At 43.2% G+C, this 18161-nt stretch overlaps 1 protein-coding gene across 1 annotated transcript in view; it reads right to left on the bottom strand.

The window, feature by feature from the left end:
* LOC310800210 (proto-oncogene DBL-like) overlaps nt 1-18161 on the bottom strand; it is a gene marked incomplete at both ends in the record, with an annotated part of 78549 nt that continues 60388 nt past the window's right edge. Inside the window, 9 exons of the mRNA XM_083662795.1 lie at nt 1-82; nt 2303-2415; nt 4381-4496; nt 8025-8197; nt 9904-9949; nt 10146-10224; nt 10973-11065; nt 14523-14738; nt 17216-17341. Of these exons, the coding sequence (XP_083518921.1) occupies nt 1-82; nt 2303-2415; nt 4381-4496; nt 8025-8197; nt 9904-9949; nt 10146-10224; nt 10973-11065; nt 14523-14738; nt 17216-17341 (1044 nt within the window). The remainder of the gene's footprint in view (nt 83-2302; nt 2416-4380; nt 4497-8024; nt 8198-9903; nt 9950-10145; nt 10225-10972; nt 11066-14522; nt 14739-17215; nt 17342-18161) is intronic.

The raw sequence follows: 18161 nt of genomic DNA, 5'->3' as shown, positions 1-18161 counted from the left end.
TCAGCAAGTCTCTCCCAGAATCCTGTGCAGGTCCTCAGGCAGGACACGGCCTTCTTCACCACGACTTATATTCCTCACCATCCTGAAAACACACACACACACACACACACACACACACACACACACACACACACACACACACACACACACACACACACACCACCACCCCCCCCCCCCCACACACACACACACACACACACACACACACCACACACAGACACCAACCCACACACACACACACACACACACACACAATTACATTACTTGTGATTGTTGCGATCAAAAATGCTTTATTTTGCAGGGGCTTCCTATGCCCAGAATAAAAACCACACAACACAACACAACACAACACAACACAACACAACACAACACAACACACATTCAAAATAAAAGCACACAGAGATTAACAAATACAATCCATTGGTATCATTGCTGAAGCAAGGAATGACGTTGACTTTGGCTCTCTATAAAAGCAACAACCTTCAAAATAAAAGCACACAACCTTCAAAATAAAAGCACAGACGCTTCAAAATAAAAGCACAGAAGCATCAAAATAAAAACCCCAAATCTTCAAAAATAAAAGCACAGAACCTTCCAAATAAAAGCCAGAACCTTCAAAATAAAAGCACAGAACATTTCAAATTAAAGCACATAACCTTCCAAATAAAAGCCCAAAAACGTTTATATAAAATGACAGAACCTTCAAAATAAAAGCACAGAACCTTCGAAATAAAAGCACAGAACATTCTAAATGAAAGTCCAAAACCTTCAAAATAAAAGCCCAGAACCTTCAAAATAAAAGCACACAACCTTCAAAATAAAAGCACACAACCTTCAAGATAAAAGCACAGATACTTCAAAATAAAAGCAAAGGACCTTCAAAATAAAAGCCCAAACCTTTAAAATAAAAGCCCCCCAGGTCTAGCGTAGCTGACATGCATATACGTCTTACTGTTGAACAACGGCTATCGGCCATTCTACTTTTACATTTTCACAGAGTTATTCATAACCAAACTCCTGAATTTCTTTTCAACAATATAATTTATAGTTCAAGTATTCACACATACTCAACCAGAGGGGCAAGTGGGGGTCAGTTGACTTTGCCCAGACCAAATACCAACTGTTTTATATAGGTCTATATCATCTTGGAATAGTCTACCTGGATATATCTCTTCCATCTAGGAGGGTTGGTTTCAAACGAAAGTTAAGATCCCATTTGCACTCACACACACCATCAAACACACATTGATGCTTGTTGTAGCATCTCTCTCACTTTACTTTCTATGTGTTTTTTAAAGTATGACGTTATACTGATCCTTTGATTTCTGGGCTATAGGCAGTGTTGGGAGTAACTCATTACAAAAGTAACATATTACATGTAATATATTACTTTTAGCAGTAACTCAGTAATATAACTTATTACTTATAGGATTTCAGTAATATTATACCAGTTACTTTGTCAAGTAACTCAAGTTACAAATTGAATTACATTTTATTAAATCAAAGCACATAATTAAAAAAGATACAATCATTTCCTAATCAAACTTATTTGTTTTTATGCAAATACCCACTATAGATGACAATCAATAAAAGCACAAAACCTTCAAAATAAAATCCCAGAGACTTCAAAATAAAAGGACAGAATCTTCAAGATAAAAGCATAGAAACCTTCCAAATAAAAGCCCAGAACCTTCAAAATAAGAGCCCAGAACCTTCACAATAAATGCCCAGAACCTTCCAAATAAAAGCCCAGAACCTTCCAAATAAGAGCCCAGAACCTTCACAATAAATGCCCCAAAACCTTCAAAAATAAAAGCCCAGAACATTCAAAATGAAAGCCCAGAACCTTCTAAAAGTAAAAGCCCATATTTGTACACGTTCCAAATGAAATCCCAAAACACACAAGACCTTCACAAGGAAAGCCCAAAACACACACAGACATGCAAAATAAAAGCCAAAAACACACACACAGACCTTACACAGATACCACAACAAGGCATAGCGTCCTGATAATCACGTTTTATGTGATTTTTTTGCTGTAAAATTACGGGAACTGGTCAAATTTGCAAGTTGAGGCACCTATTTTTTAAATTTTTGCTGAGAAATCTTGGGGATATGTAAAAATGGCAAGCCCTTGCAAATATTATTATTATATATATTATTATATTATTGCGATCGCAAAATCACAATTTCCTGGAGGGACTGAATAACCTCTCACTGAACCAAAGCGTTTCCTCCAGTTGGATTTTCACATCTCTATCTTAAATGGACTATGATCAACATTTTGAAACATGCCTCTTACCATGTTCCTGATGAGTCCTCATGCAGCAGCTGGATGACATCACCGCAATTAAAGATGATGTCATCAGTGCTGGCCATGCTGCTTTCCACCATGACCCTGTACCTGCCAGCCACCTGGAATGGAAGACAGGGCAGTCAAAGTCAAACTCAGGAGAATATAATCATAATTGACATACTGTTGTATGGGTCCTCAGACCAAGCTGCGTATGTAAATAGTATGTTCATTAGGGTTGTGCCTATTTAACTTAGCCTGTAAATTTCATGTACATTCAATGTAAACTCTTATTTAACTCTGACTGTAAATTCATGTAAATCCACTGCATATTTAACGTCTATTTAACTCAGTCTGTAAATCTCATGTAAATCCAACGTAAATTCATATTTATCATCCACAGAACCCTTCACCACTCATGTACATAATTTGTATATATTGACTCGATTTGATTTGATTGCACTTGCAACTTTGCGATTGTCTTTAGTTATCTTCCTACTTCTTATCTCTGTATATTGATGTAACCCCTACGCTGCATACAGACACTAAGACAAATGTAACTTGCATACTGTGGCAATAAAAGTGATTCTGATTCTGATCTGATTCTGATTCTGTATACTTCATGTAGATTTGTATAGATGTTTATGAGATATGTACAGCATCTATCATGTATGTGTGTATACAAGTGCAACTACCGTCTGTGAAACTGTATTCATGTGAAACTGCATTGCTTAGCATGGAAGAGCAGAGTCTGAGAAATCAGACAATGGCGTGGTATCAAGTCAAGTCAAGTCAAAGTTCATTTAAAGCACATTTACACAACCACAGTTAACCAAAGTGCTGAACAGGTTGCACACCAGTGGAGGTTATTTATGTAAGCAATAGAGAGCCGCAGGAACGAGTCGGGAAATCATCGATGCTAACAGTCCTGGTTCTTCACTGTTTTCGCCTATGGGAGTTTTGAATGGGTTTTTGGCGTGATGCTTCTAATAATCTCTCTGGGCAACGCTGGCTTAATCAAACGCGAACCAGTGTTTAGTAATATCATCTTCACACACGAGGACCACTTTTACGAGTTTTGAAGCTTTTACGTGCCGTTAAAAGGGCGGCTAGCTAGCAAACGGCTAAATGAGACTACACTAGTGAGTCGATGGGGATATATACGTCAATAACGTCACCACTTCAAAGGACGAACACGGAAATTCTCTTTCCCTCACCTGGTTCAGCCCCGTTCAGCCCGGGGTAATCAGTGCACACATCAACAACAGTCCAGGTTGAGTGCTGACGTGACGTGGAAGCCTATGCGACAGTGTGTAGTTCTGGATTAGCTTAGCTCGAGCTTTTTACTTCTAGGGCTCGCATTTACGCTACAAAACTAATGAAAGTGGTCCTCATGTGTGAAGATTATCCGACTGAACTCTGGTTCGCGTTTGATTAATCTTGCGTTGCCCAGAGACCGTATTTGAAGCATCGCGGCAAAAACCCATACAAAAATCCCATAGACAGAAACAGTGAAGAACCAGGAAGTCTAGGACTTCCGCGTTCTGACTACAAAAATACGTCATCCCTGCGGCTCTCTATGGAGATTGCTCCTCCCCTATTTTTGAGAAGAGGGGGGATTTTATATCTAATATATTTTAATATCAATCAAATGTGTTAGATTTCATTGTTTTTCCGCATCATAACACCAGGTCCAGTTCAAAGAGCATTACACTTACACATTTCAAATCTGGGCTAGATCACCAAGGGGACCCTAGACTCTCACCAAGAAACACTTTAAGATTTGTGAAAATGTTATTCTATCTATGTGAAAATGTGAAAATGGAAGATTTCATTGTTTTTGTTTAGTGCAGGGGTACTCAAATTAAAATTCAAAGAGGTCCAGATAGAGAAAATGCCCTCAAGCGAAGGTCCAGAACATTGTAACGTAGCTTAGGGTTTGGGTGCCATGAGTACACACATTTAGTAAAGTCAAGTGTCATTAAACTTACACGTTTACCACATGTAGTGTAAATGTCAGTGGGTTTTACAGCAGCTTTGACCACTTTATATGGACAGCCTGGAAGCTCCATGAAGAAAGTTCTCACCAGGGGGGCGCGCTGATCTTCCTCTTCTGAGTCTGATAGGTTGGAGGAGAGGTCTGTAGCTCCGCCCCAGTCTTCCAGACCCTCACAGATAGCCAGTGAGTGGGGGGCATGCCAACCTGCAGGTGACAGACAGCTGAGACAACTAATGACTTGACCATGCAATGATCCAGTTATTGATCACTGATGTGTAGGGGTGTCACGATACACTAATTTCACGATACGATACGATACACGATATTGGGTTCACGATAACGATACGATACGATATTTTAACAATATATTTTTTAACAAAAGTAAATAATTTTTATTTATTTATTTATCATTTATTTAACCATGTGAGTCCCGTTGAAATCGAAACCTCTTTTCAAGGGAGCCCTGGGAAAATACTGGAAAAATAGTCTTTCATTTGAAATACACAAAATACAAAACAAATGCTGTTTTTGGAAATTGTTATTATAATAACTAGAAAACAACATGGAAGATAATGCTTCTCTTGCAATAGAATGTGTCACACTGTCACAAACTAAATGTTTCTTGCATGGTGAAAGAAAAATAAAGTACCGTAATTTCCGCATTATAAGGCGCACCTGAGTATAAGCCGCAGCAGCAAAATTGCCTGTTTGTTACATATATAAGCCGCACCGGACTATAAGCCGCGGGTGTTTTGATGTTTAATTACCATATGTAAGGGTTCGTGCACAGAGGGGATTGTCGGGAAAGAGATGGCTGTTTGGGGAAGCTCCCATTTATTAACATTTCAACAAAACAAGCATATCCCGCTGGGGATCTTTTCTTTTGGCATTGTGAGACGCTTAAAAATCACCATCGGCGGGAGCTTTACTCCAGATGCTGTGCAGCCAAGAACACAAGTGAAATTCGTTCTCTCGTGACCTGTGGTTCTCAACGTGATGGACGATTCACCTTTCTTGTTAACTCATTCACCGCCAATGACGTCTTTGACGTGTTATCAGCAATGGCCTTCCCCGCCAAGGACGTGTTTGACGTGTTTTTGTTTTTATTGGTGCAGCGCCTGCAGCAAACACTTGCCCAGCCTGTCACACAGACACAGGTCCCTGCCTTCAAAGGGTAGCCGACAGCACGCGATCAAACACATACCGCAGCTGTTGTTTTGAAATTGAGCAAGAGGGAAAGCAGAGAACGGGTAACGCTTCCTTGTGCAGACAGGAGAAACGCCATTGAAACGCCGAGCTGGAGTCGCCTTCCTCTGTGCCAGCCAGGAGAAAACGGGAGAAAGTAATCAAGAGATGTGTTTGATCATCGGAGGAATGAGGAAATGATCGATCAGTTTGCGAGGGCGGTGAGGACGTGTTGAATAGCCGAGGGGAAAACGGGAACGATCATAGATATGACAGGGAGACATGGACGAGGACGGTGTACCAGAACAAATCAAAATAAACACAGGAACAGCTAGGCAGCAGCGGGCAGAAGGCACTCACAGCAGCCCGCTGTCCTTCTCAAGAGCTCTTCAGTTGGTTCATGAAATCGCTGGGCTGCGTGCCCTCCAGTGTTGCTCCTGGCCAATCCCAGCGCCACAGGGCGTGGTTATTGCTTATCCTATGTTGGGTTAGAAATCTAAAAGGGGGATCGTGTGTGTGTGTGTGTGTGTGTGTGTGTGTGTGTGTGTGTGTGTGTGTGTGTGTGTCTGTCTGTCTGTCTGTCTGTCTGTCTGTCTGTCTGTCTGTCGGTGTGTCTGTCTGTCTGTCTGTCTGTCTGTCTGCACACTCACACCGAGTAAACTGTATTGTTGAATGTAAAAAAAAAAGCACTTCATGTGTGTATATATATATATATATATATATATTTTTTTTGTCATTTGTGTCCTAACGAATAATATTTACATGTCTGATGTCAATACAGTTCAAAATAAAAGAATTGAGAGTGAGTTATGCCTGAGATTGTGCCCTTTTACAAAAATGCTTTTTTCTCCCTTTTCTCTTCCCAGACAGGCTTTTTTGGTGAACATGGGGTGTATAAAAAGGGTTATAAGTAGAGTACAGAACATGCTAAAAGCTAACTTTCTTTTTGGGGGTGAAAGTAGAGACTTAGATCTTCATTTCGAGGTATTGGACATCACTGTAGTCCTAGTACAGAATTTACTGTGGGTCTTGAAAGATGACCAAACATTATGGAAATACTTGGCCTGTGCCAAAAATGCCAGTCAGATATTGGCAGTGAATGAGTTAACAGTCCTAGTGAGAGGCAGGTCGAACGTCAAAGGCACTTCATCCATATTTATGATCTGCTCCGGTCCGATGGAATATTCCTTGATCTTTCTTTGTGTGAATTCGCCGAAGTTTGTAATTTTCTCCTGGTAGTCGGGAGGGAGTTGCTGACACACAGTCGTCCGCGCCCTGACGGACAGTCCCTTTCGTCTCATAAATTTGAAACACCAGGATGGTCCACCTCTAAAATGTTCAATTTTCATTTCGGTGGCGACTGTTTTGGCCTTCAGTCGGATCTGAACGGTGGACACACCTCGGCCGTCTGCTCTCTGTGTCAACACCCTGATGCCAAGGTTACGTGCTGCTGCTCGATTTCCTTCTTTCCTTCTTCTTCTCGCCGCCATCGTCGTAACACAGCCAGTTCTCCATCTTTTGAAGCATGATGTTAGATTACAACGAGCTAGTTGTGTGGCTTAGCCTTCCAAAATGTTGCCGTTAGTTTTTTAGAATGTAATACATAGAATTGGGAATGTTACATTCAATTTCATTCAGACTGTCTTTCAGGCTCAATCGCTGCCATTTTCCCCCCGGAGCGAGGGAGGAGGGAGGGTGTTTTACTGTAGTGGCTGAGAGAGCGTAGTGGCACAGTGCTCCAATCAGGTCGCGAGGCACATTTTTTGCAACATCATCCAATCAGGGTCTCGCTCTCGTAATGTCTGTCTTGCTCTCGTTCTGCCTCATACCAACATCCATAGATTTTGGAGGTCCCCGAGCGGCCGTTAGCTGATAAAATCCATAGATAAGCCGCACCGTTATATAAGCCGCAGGGCCAAAAAACGGGGAAAAAGCCGCGGCTTATAGTCCGAAATTTACGGTATACAATCTATTTCTTAAATAACTCATGCTCAATGGTCCCTAAATGTATGTAATCTTATGTACCCCTTGAGCTGTTTTGCCATGCCAGTAGTAGTCTACCCCCTCACTCATGCGTGTTGATTCTGCTAAATTTGTTCTATTATTATTCAGGAGCAATATGTATATATATATATTTTTTTTTTCTTTTACGATATCATTTTTTTCTGACAATACGCATATCGTGACGTTTAGATATCGCGATATATCGTGCGACGAAATATCGTGACACCCCTACTGATGTGTGCTTATGTCGTGATCTATATTCAATGTGAAACCTTTGTATTATTACGTTTTGAATGTTAAAGTCCACAAGATCCAAATTGTTCTTCTTTGGTTAGAAGCGGTTAATCCTCTGAACGCATCACTTCACAAGTCCTACCCGATACCGCTGTTTAGAGCAGCAATCGGCTATAGAGGCAGCAAAATGGATATTTATTTATAGGAAATTATTGCAGGTCGGAGTGTGTGTGTGTGTGTGTGTGTGTGTGTGTGTGTGTGTGTGTGTGTGTGCGTGTTCTGCTTTTGTGATCTGACACAGTGACTCACTGCGCCGAGGTGATTGGACCACAGGCTCTGAGAGGGCGGGGCTGCAGTGTATTGACTCCTCCCCTTGCAGACTGTGGGCATGGCTTGTGGTCTTGGAGCTGTGAGGAACATGGAGACACGCTGAGCAGCCCCCCATCGACGCTCCGCCCCACGACACACACACCCCTGACACACTGAACCCCGTCACCATGGGAACGAGACACCATGACGACAAACAAACAACGAAAAACAACAATATCCACGGTGTCACAAAAACGAGCTCATACATATCATGCACGTTCTGTTAATTACTTCAGCATTCCATTCAATTCAAATTCAAAACACATATTGCAGTTTCCCATATGAAGGATTGCTAGAAATATATGAAAATACAGTATTTTGCACACATACAAGGCCTGAATCAAATCACATTTGCAAATACCGTAATCCACAGTGTTTACTAGGGATGTTCATTTTGAAAATTTTCCATAATCGATAATCGGTGAAAATGAACGATCAATTATCGATTATCGATCATATTAATACTTTTTTTTTTTTTTTTTTAACAAAATGAATGCCTATGGCAGAAAATACGAAAGACAACGTGTTCTCCTCAATGAACTCTTTATTTCAATGTGTCTCCTCTCCAACACTGCTGTCCCCGGCGCATGCTGGTGTGAATTCCCCATGTTTAAAACAGTTTTGTTGGCACAAAGGCCCGTGCCCAGCCAGAAAACTAGAGACTATATGAAGCTCCACCTCACGTTAGTCGGCTGTGCAATGGAGTGGGGCGAGGAGGAACGAATTCCACCCAAACCTAGTCCAATTTCTTTTTTCTTTTTTTCTTTTTTTTTAATAATAACAAAATCGATCCAAATTCCACAGGATCGATTCCAATCCTTAACGATCAATTATCGATTTTCGACAATTGATGAACATCCCTAGTGTTTACCTTAACCTGCTTTAAGTAGAAGATGGGTGGGTTTGACCCATGGACCCATTTACAAAATGTGCCAGAAAGTTTAATTATAGGAAGTATTTGAAAGCCAGCTGTGCATAGCTTTTCTGCAATGAATAGCGAACATGAGTAACAAGTATCTCAATTGTCCTGAGGGGTGTACCACGAAGCAAGATTAGTGGCTAGAGATATGTTGTTTGACCCCGCCGATCGATTGCAGCTGAATGGTGAGTGGAGAAATATCACTAAACCGGCATAAAAAGGTTACATAAACGTCTCCAAAGCGCACGGTGCCGTGTGCACAACGGAGCTGAGGCTGACGTTGGGTTGGACATGGTCATACATGTCAGAATAGCCTAAGTAATTACTACTATCTAAGCAATTTAATATGGGATCGCCTGCACACAGATGATTCATATCTAGGCTACTCCTGCATTTTGCAGCTGCAACTGTGTTGCTTTTGGCCTGTATGATGTGATTGAACTTCATATTATTTCCAGCATAGTCCTTGTATGAAATATGGAGATATGCGACTCTGCTGACAATAGCCTATTATGTGACCACAGAATAGGTTATTTTTTATAAATTAAATCTATGCCCGAACGTACCATTCAGACTTGCCCTGATGAAGGCCGTGAGGCTGAAACGCGTAGGCAATGTTTTTAACTTTCTGTCAATGATAGCCAACTAAGAATAAAGGCTTTTTAACATACTACCTTCTTGAGTGCCTCAGATCTCTTCAATAAATGATGTTTTTTGGTTTGTTTTTTGTTTTTCCAAACAGGAGAGCGACAAGTGTTGCGACAACCTCGACTCCTTTCCTTAATGAATGGAGTTCTTTGTGAACTGACTGAATTGAAAGTGATTTGGGTTAGGGTTCCCAGCATAGGTCAGGAGGTCAGGAGGTCATGGGTCATAGGGAGGTCATGCAGGGAGCCTCACCTGTCAGAGAGAGCAGCATCTGACACCAGGAGGGTCTGAGCCTCATCTGAGAGAAGGGGGAGGGGACAGACAGCACAGAGGCGGGGCTTAAGTTCAAGGAAGGTGAATGATGCAAATTACACTTGTCATCTGAACAGGAGAAGAAAGCAAGAAAGAAGATAAATAATTAATAAGATATTATAATAAATAAATAAATAAATAAATAAATAAATAATATAATAAATAATAGCAGTAATAGAGACCGTTGCGCAGTTTCTGCTGGTTGGTAAGAATCTTCCGAATCTCTGTCAGCCAAGAAACTTTCACCTCTAGTGTGGGAGCCTAGACAGAGAAGCACACACACATATACGCAGTGTTGGGCAAGTTACTTTCAAAATGTAATATACTACATATTACTAGTTACTTTTATTTGAAAGTAATAAGTTACTTTACAATATTACTTTCTACACAGAAAGTAATATTGTGAGTTATAACGAGTTATAACTTGTTACTTATTACACTACTTTTGCATTACTTTCACCAAAACAACAGCAGCAGCAGAATGACATCGCCACCCCGGAACCATCCCGAAAAATAATGTCAACCGCCTTGAAGTCAGTGTAAACAATCCAAAATTCTAAATGTTATTATTTTCCTTTGTTATTGTCATCTATAGTGGTTATTTGCATAAAAACACACAGTTTGATTAGCAAATTATTGTATCTTTTTTAAATCTGAGCTTTGGTTAAAAAAAAGAAAAGAAAAAGTAACTCAATTTGTAACGTGAGTTACTTGACAAAGTAACTGGTATAATATTACTGAAATCCTATAAGTAATAAGTGATATTACTGAGTTACTGCTAAAAGTAATATATTACACGTAATATGTTACTTTTGTATTGAGTTACCCCCAACACGATATATGCACACACACGCGCGCGTTCACACACACACACACACACACACACACACCACAGCACAGAGCAGGACAGGACAGCGGTGTGTGTGTGAGATAAGAGAGTCAGAGACAGTGAGTGATTGAGAGTGTAAGAAAAAGAATAAGATAGAAAATAGAAAGCGACAGACCTCACCTGAACTATGTACACCTCTTCTCTGCCACTGTACCAGATCTCAAACTTCTTCACGTCTCCTTTCACATTCTCTGTAATTCCCACTGCACCCATCTACAGACAGACGCAGAGAAAAGCCATCAAAATTCATTCATCTGTTGTTATCATCCATTGTTATACTATTACTGATAATGTATTACCAGCGTTTCCCCTATAGGACGAATCACGAAACACGATTAAACACGATTTCAGACGGAAGCCCGTCTTTATTGTCACACGAACACACTACAACACATGCATGCGGCCACAACACACACTCATGCTGACGGTGGCCGGTGAAATATGTCCTCTGCATTTGACCCATCCAGGCTTGTCCTTTCCTCCGGGGGGCAGGCCAGGAGCAGTGGTCGCTTTTTCTTTCCGGCGCCCGGGGACCAACTTCAGATGTTGTCGTCACTGGTCGGATGACGATCTTCTGCATGTTTTTAGTGGGGGGTTATGTACGGAGGAACCCCCTGGGGCGTACGGGGAGAACGTGCAAACTCCACACAGAAAGGCCCTTTCGACGAGATAGCTCACCTGGGCAGTAGGCACTGAAGATATGGGGGGGTCACAACTCCAGCGCCCACAGCGTCCCATGCGAGAATCGAACTCAGGACCTTCGAGCTGTGAGGCGACAGCGCTACCGACTGCGCCACCGTACCCCCGGCGTGACATCACGACACTACACGACACCCGGATATGCCACCCGGAACCGCAGCACTTAACTAGTATGAGTTAACGTTAATATCTCAAAAATAGATCACATCGCTTATATTTTGACATTCTGAGTGAGAGCTGAAGAAACTCAAGGGTCTGATGTATAATATATGTATGTCGTGTTAAAGTTGTGTGAACTTTTTAAAATGAAGTGATTTAGTAAGAAGCACAGCCTGCTAGCGCGAGACACTCAAGGCTGGCTCCATAGGGTCCCATTATAAGCTTATAAACCCTTTGTTTACCAACACTGATCCCTCGAATATGCATTCAGCAGTGGAGGTCAGCTGCTGCTGTCCTCCACAGTCCTTTTTGGCTAACCTAGCAAAGGCTGCAAGCTACGGTGCGGGCAACAGTAGATGCTAGCGCTAGGCGGGCAGCTAAGCTAGCTATACAACCCCGGCCGGGGAGGTAATTAGCTCAGGCTAGCGTAACTCAACAGCTAATAGCTAGCCACAGACTGGCTAGCTAAAGACTACCAAGCTAGCTGTAACAGCACGAGAGAAAACTATTAGCTTTCGCATGCAGTGGGTCCTGCCTTTCCTGGTGAAGAGGGCTGGTTCGACAAGTCATGCAGTCCTCGTCTGCCGCTCCCGTTTGGGTTGACGAGGAGACAGGTGTGTCACTGCTGGCTAAAAGCTAACCGAAGCTTGTCGAGGGTCAAGAGAACAATATATAATATATATATGGTGTGCATGATGTATATTATATTGTAATATACATTATGTATAGAATTGTTGTGTACATTGGATAAATTCTTAGATGCATTGGTTCAACACAAGTTAATATCAAAGCATTGGGTTATTGGGGTAATATTGGAATGTATTATTAGGAATAAGTATTGATAGGGATATGTGGGTGGATTTATGATATTGTGTGTGTATGGGTAAGTTTGTATACGTTTGTGTATACAGTATATATACATATACATATGTATGTATGTGTATGTGTATGTGTGGAGGAGCGTGGGAGTTGGGATATGCATATATAGGGATGTATGAATTTGTTTATGAATGATTTGGGGGCAGGACTCGATAAGCCTAGGCTTCTTCCTGCCCCTTTTCAAACAGTTCGCCTTTTTTATGTTTGAGTTTACGTATTTTCCTTTTGATGAAGTCTATTAGACTGTTATGTTTACTGGTTTTTTCACTTTATGTATTGTTTTAACTGTTTGAAATAAATCGTTTCAATCAATCAATCAATCAATCAATCAATCAATCAATCAAACAACAGAACGTGTCTTAACAGGCTGCTGAACAAAGCAAAAGTAACGATGTGGCAGTGGCGCGGGCGTGACGTGTTGTCCTAAAGCACTAGGGGGGGGTCGTTATCGCTGGCGCCACGACCAAGTGCTGAAGGTCATCATCGCTGAGTCCATCTGCAGCGCCGTCGACCAGAGTAAGCATCTCCGACCATCTAGACGTGACATCACATTTGTGAGGGCAGGAGATACATCCAGATCCCCAAACCAAAGGCCCAGACAGGCCTCCTCGGAACAGCACATGATTAGGAGATGAGGGTGGACCTGGGTAAACAGCTCAGATTCCCCAAAGACGTCGTGGAAACCACCCTTAGACCAGACATTGTGCTGTTCTCTGAAACATCTAAGCAGGTGGTAATGCTGGAGGTTACTGTGCCCTGGGAGGAGCGGATGGGGGAACTGGTGGAGAAGTGCCGCAGGTAGGGGTGGCATGCAAGGTGTGTGCCCACTGAAGTGGGGGGCAGGGGCTTTGCAGGGAGATCTTTGTGCAGAGCCTACAGCCTCCTGGGCATCACAGGTGCACGCAAGAGAAAAGTCAACAGCGGAGCTTCAGAGGCGGTACAGACAATTTCTTCTTGCTGGTGTGATATTTACACTACCTGTAACAGGTGACTACACTTTTTTGTTAGAAGAGATCGATCCACCCAGGTCAACTGCTGACCTGGGTGACAGATACAGATACAGTTATTCAAGATACTACAGATATTCAAGATACAGATAAGCAAGCCCCTTCGGGGGCAATTAGGCTTGAACCCCTGGTATTACTATATTTATTATTATTATCAGTCGCCTGTTAACAAGGATGCCGTAATGACACTGCGTGGCTTCAGCGTAGCTTCTGTGTGGGATTGGCGTGTGGTGTGAACGTGCACTAAAGGTACACAGAGTCCGAATTGTTTGCTGCATCTTTTTTAATTCGTCATCCGGAAAAAAAACGTCACGCACAGATACCTTGCACACTGAGTCCGATGCGTTAATTATCCAATAATCTTTGCGAATTTGAACGAAGAAAACTACCGCGATCCTATTGATCCAGAACAGCGGCTGGCAGTGTGTCTGTGTGGCTCTCTCTCTCTCTCACTCACTCACACACGCACGCGCGCGCACACACACACACACACACACACACACACACACACACACACACACACACCCCGTCCCACATTCCAAGCTGGTCTGCAATCACCCGGCACATTCTGTCTTTTAATTCCGAATCTCTGTATTCCTGCTTTGTCATAAAATGCTTTGTTGCAGGAGACGAAGTGAATTAACTTCTGAGACGCCATTTTTCATTGTGAATAGCAACACTATGGTGGCTCTGGGTGGTCAAACAACTGTCAAAACGCTTTTCATGGATGCGGAAAAACGCAGAAAATCGAACCTCGTCCGAAAACTTAAATGACGGACGTAATTGTCGGACTCGGTGTGCCAATGATGATTGACACAGATGAGGTTGTATTCTTTTTTTTGTGTGCGTCAATTTCGGACGAAAAAAACGGACTCTGTGTGCAAAGTCTTTTACTCTGAGACCGTGTTTGAAACTACTATTCTTACTCTGAGGCAGTGTTTGAAACTGTAGAAGGGCGCCCTCTCCTGTGTGTCGTCGTCTCTGCGCTTGCAGAAGAGCAGGGCGTGGTCGTAGAGGAAGAGATGTCTCTGCATGGGCTTGAACCTGGCCAGCTCCTTCATACGCACCGCTGCCCTCTTGTGGCTGATCCATACGCTGAAGCCTCCCTGCAGCACCACGCGGCCCAGCTGGCTCAGGTCGCCCTGCCAGACACAGACAGACAGACAGGTAGGTAGAAGAAAAGGTATCAATGCCACACACAAAAACACCTTCTTCACTCAACTGACGTTAATGGCACGAAAGGCCTCTGTGACTGCAAGGAGAGCTGGCTCAGTAGAGTGAGAAGCCTTGAAACCGGACTGCAGAGGGTCCAGGAGGTCGTTATGGGAGAGATAGAGAGAAAGTTGATCGGAGGCTGCTCGTTCGAGGGTTTTGGAAAGGAATGAGAGAAGAGAGACAGGTCTGTAATTCTGAATAGCAGTAGGGTCAAGGGAGGGTTTCTTAAGCAGAGGCTTGACTCTTGCAGTCTTTAGAGTAGTCGGAACAAGACCAGAGGACAGAGAGGAGTTGATGAAGGTAGTGAGGAAGGGAGATACTGTAGGTCAGGGGAGATGGTTTGGAGGAGAGAGGAAGGGATAGGATCGAGGGGACAGCAGGTGGCTCGGTTAGAGCTGATGTGTTTAAGCACCTCACCGGGAGAAAGGGGAGAGATGGAAGTAAATCTGGGGACAGGGGGCAGAGAAGTCTGGAGTGCTGTTAATGGTATCTGGAGGATGGAAGGAAGAGCTGGTGTCATCTACCTTCTTAGTAAAGAAGGTTACAAAATCATCAGCAGAGAGGGAGGAGGGAGGAGGGGGAGAGGGAGGGTTGAGGAGGGTGGAGAAGGTGGAAAATAGTTTGCTGGGGTTGGACACGATTTCTTTGCGTCCTCCGCGAAGAAATCGCAAAGAAACCTCCTTCTTCATCTCTGAAATCCAGAGATTTCAGAGAGGAAGAAGGAGGTTTTTGCTTTTGAGACAGCAGAGGTGAAGTTTGAGTGGATAAGGTGGTAGGAAGAGAGATCTTCAGGGTGATGTGATTTTCTCCATTTTCTCTCAGCTGCCCGAAGCTCTGTTCGATGAGTTCGCAGAGATTCAGGTCAGCCAAGGAGCAGGGAGGAGAGGATCTGGCAGGTTTAGTGGTGAGAGGGCAGAGAGAATCAAGAGCAGAGGAGACACAGTGGCGTGCCGTCCATTAGGCGAACTAGGCAAATGCTAAGGGCGCTTGAGCCGTTAGGGGCGCCAGAGAGGGTAAAACATTTTTTTTTTTTTTTTTTTTTTTTTTTTTTTTTTACAAATACTTTTTCATGATAATAGGCCTACTATTATTTTACAATAGTAGACAAAAAATAAAATAATTCTGGCTTTCTGGCTGCCTGGGCTGCAGCACTTTCACCATGGTCCCTAATCCATACCACCCAACCCCCTGCGTGGCCGCGCCCCCTTCTACCTGCTCGGAGCTTTTTCCCAGAGTGGGGGAAGGGAGCTGGAAGGTGGGTGCTGAGGGTGCTGCAGCACCCCCTGGTGGCAAGAAATAAGATTTTCGAAATTGGCTGTCTTGTGTTTATACCACCAACAAACACCAAAAAACAGTTTGTGCTTCCCAGCTCTAATATTATTTCATACGCTCTCTCTTCAAAAGTGTTTGATTTTCATCATAATCTGGTTTTCCATAATAATAATAATAAGTTCAGTGTTTATGCCTGTGTTGCTGTCTGTTGTAGTGTAAAACGACTAAAGGGAGAGCAGGTGCTTACATGAAAGTGAGTGAGAAAAGGAGAAGATACTGAATAATGACATCACAACAGTATAATCCTAATGTTAATTTAAAATTAAATATTCTTCTAAATATGGATGAAAGTCCAAAAAACGTAAAATTTTCTTCGGCACTGCCCTCGCGGGCAGCACCGAGATTCCCTTCCTTACAGCACGCCCTACCTAAAAGTACTTACAGCGCCACTGGGGAAGGGCGATTATATTTTTTTTGGGGGAGGGGGGAGGGGGGGGGCACCAGCAAAAATCTTGCCTAGGGCACCAACTTGGTCAGGCACGCCACTGGAGGAGAGAGAGGATAGAAGAGTGGTGGCCTCGAAAGCAGACAGGAGAGAGAACTGCCCGGCTGAGGGAAGCAAGGAGAGGATGGCAGAGGAGAGGGAGTTAGGTGAGAGAGTTTTTAAGTTGCGTCGGGTGGTGATAGAGTGAGGGGGTGATGGGTGGGAGGTGGGGAGAGCGAATAACAACCTTTAATGTTTCCCATAATGTGGAATCTGAAACTTCGCTGTTATCATTAAACTCCATAAAATGTTTTAATTTGGTGGTAATTCTATAAATTTCCCTTCAGCGAGTAAGGAGGGGTTGAAACGCCATGACTAAGTTTGTTTGGGAAGAGAGAGATTCAAGGACATAGTCAAAGGGGCATGGTCAGAAATCAATATGTTGTGATGTTGGCTAGTAACTGATATCCAGTGATGGAACTGGCTACTACTACCTGCTATCCAGTGATGAGCCTGGCTAGTACCTGATATCAAGTGATGGGACTGGCTAGTACCTGATATCCAGTGATGGGAGGGCTAGTACCTGAGATCAAGTGATAGGACTAGCTAGTAGTATACCTTATATTCAGTGATGGGACTGGCTAGTACCTGATATCCAGTGATGGCTATCTGATGCATGGAGTCGTTGACAGCCTTCAGCAGCTCCAGCATGGAGTCCAGTGCCTCCTGCAGTTCACAGCGGTACTGCTCCTCTGTACAGTGCTTCAACAGCTCCTGCACCGGGACAGAGACACAGTTTGACAGGTCAGCCTTTTTCACTTTCTCTAGTCTGGATAGATGTCTGCCTACTAGCCCTGCATGCATGTCTGGATGTAAACCTCAATGGCCGCCTACCTGTCTGTTTCTGAGTATCTGTACATGTGTTTTTCTCTGGCTAAATGGCTGTCTGCCTGTTTGTGGAGCTGGCAATTTGTCTGTGTGCCTGTTTATCATGTCTGTCTGTCTGTCTGTCTGTCTGTCTGTCTGTCTGTCTGTCTGTCTGTCTGTCTGTCTGTCTGTCTCTCAGTCAGTGTTTTTATCTGTCTGTCTGTCTGTCTGTCTGTCTGTCTGTCTGTCTGTGTGTCTGTCTGTCTGTCTGTCTGTCTGTCTCTGTCTGTCTGTCTGTCTGTGTGTCTGTCTGTGTGTCTGTCTGTCTGTCTGTCTGTCTGTCTGTCTGTCTGTCTGTCTGTCTGTCTGGCTCAGGTTCCTGCAAATCAGAAATGATGTTCAATCCAAGATTCGCACCTTTGAAGCGCTCCCAAATGAACACGCTTTTTCCGATGTATTGCTGAGCCCTCCTCACTCCAAGCATCTCATTTCTAGATTTGTATGTCTGTTTGACAACTGCACCACGGCCTCTACTGAGAGGATTAGAGAAGCGTGGCAGCCAGGGGGAACTTGGCATTGGCGTATCTAACATTATATGGAATAGGAGTCTGTCTGTGATACAACTCTGCTCAGCTAATAGTAGACGCCAACTAATCCAATTTAAAGTCAGTCACCATCTTCTTCACTATTCTAAGCATAAGTTGCACAAGATGTACCCGTCTGTCTC

Source organism: Poromitra crassiceps (genome assembly GCF_964638095.1).
Source record: "Poromitra crassiceps genome assembly, chromosome: 29".
Taxonomy (NCBI): domain Eukaryota; kingdom Metazoa; phylum Chordata; class Actinopteri; order Beryciformes; family Melamphaidae; genus Poromitra; species Poromitra crassiceps.
This window is presented reverse-complemented; position numbering and strand designations above follow the sequence as displayed.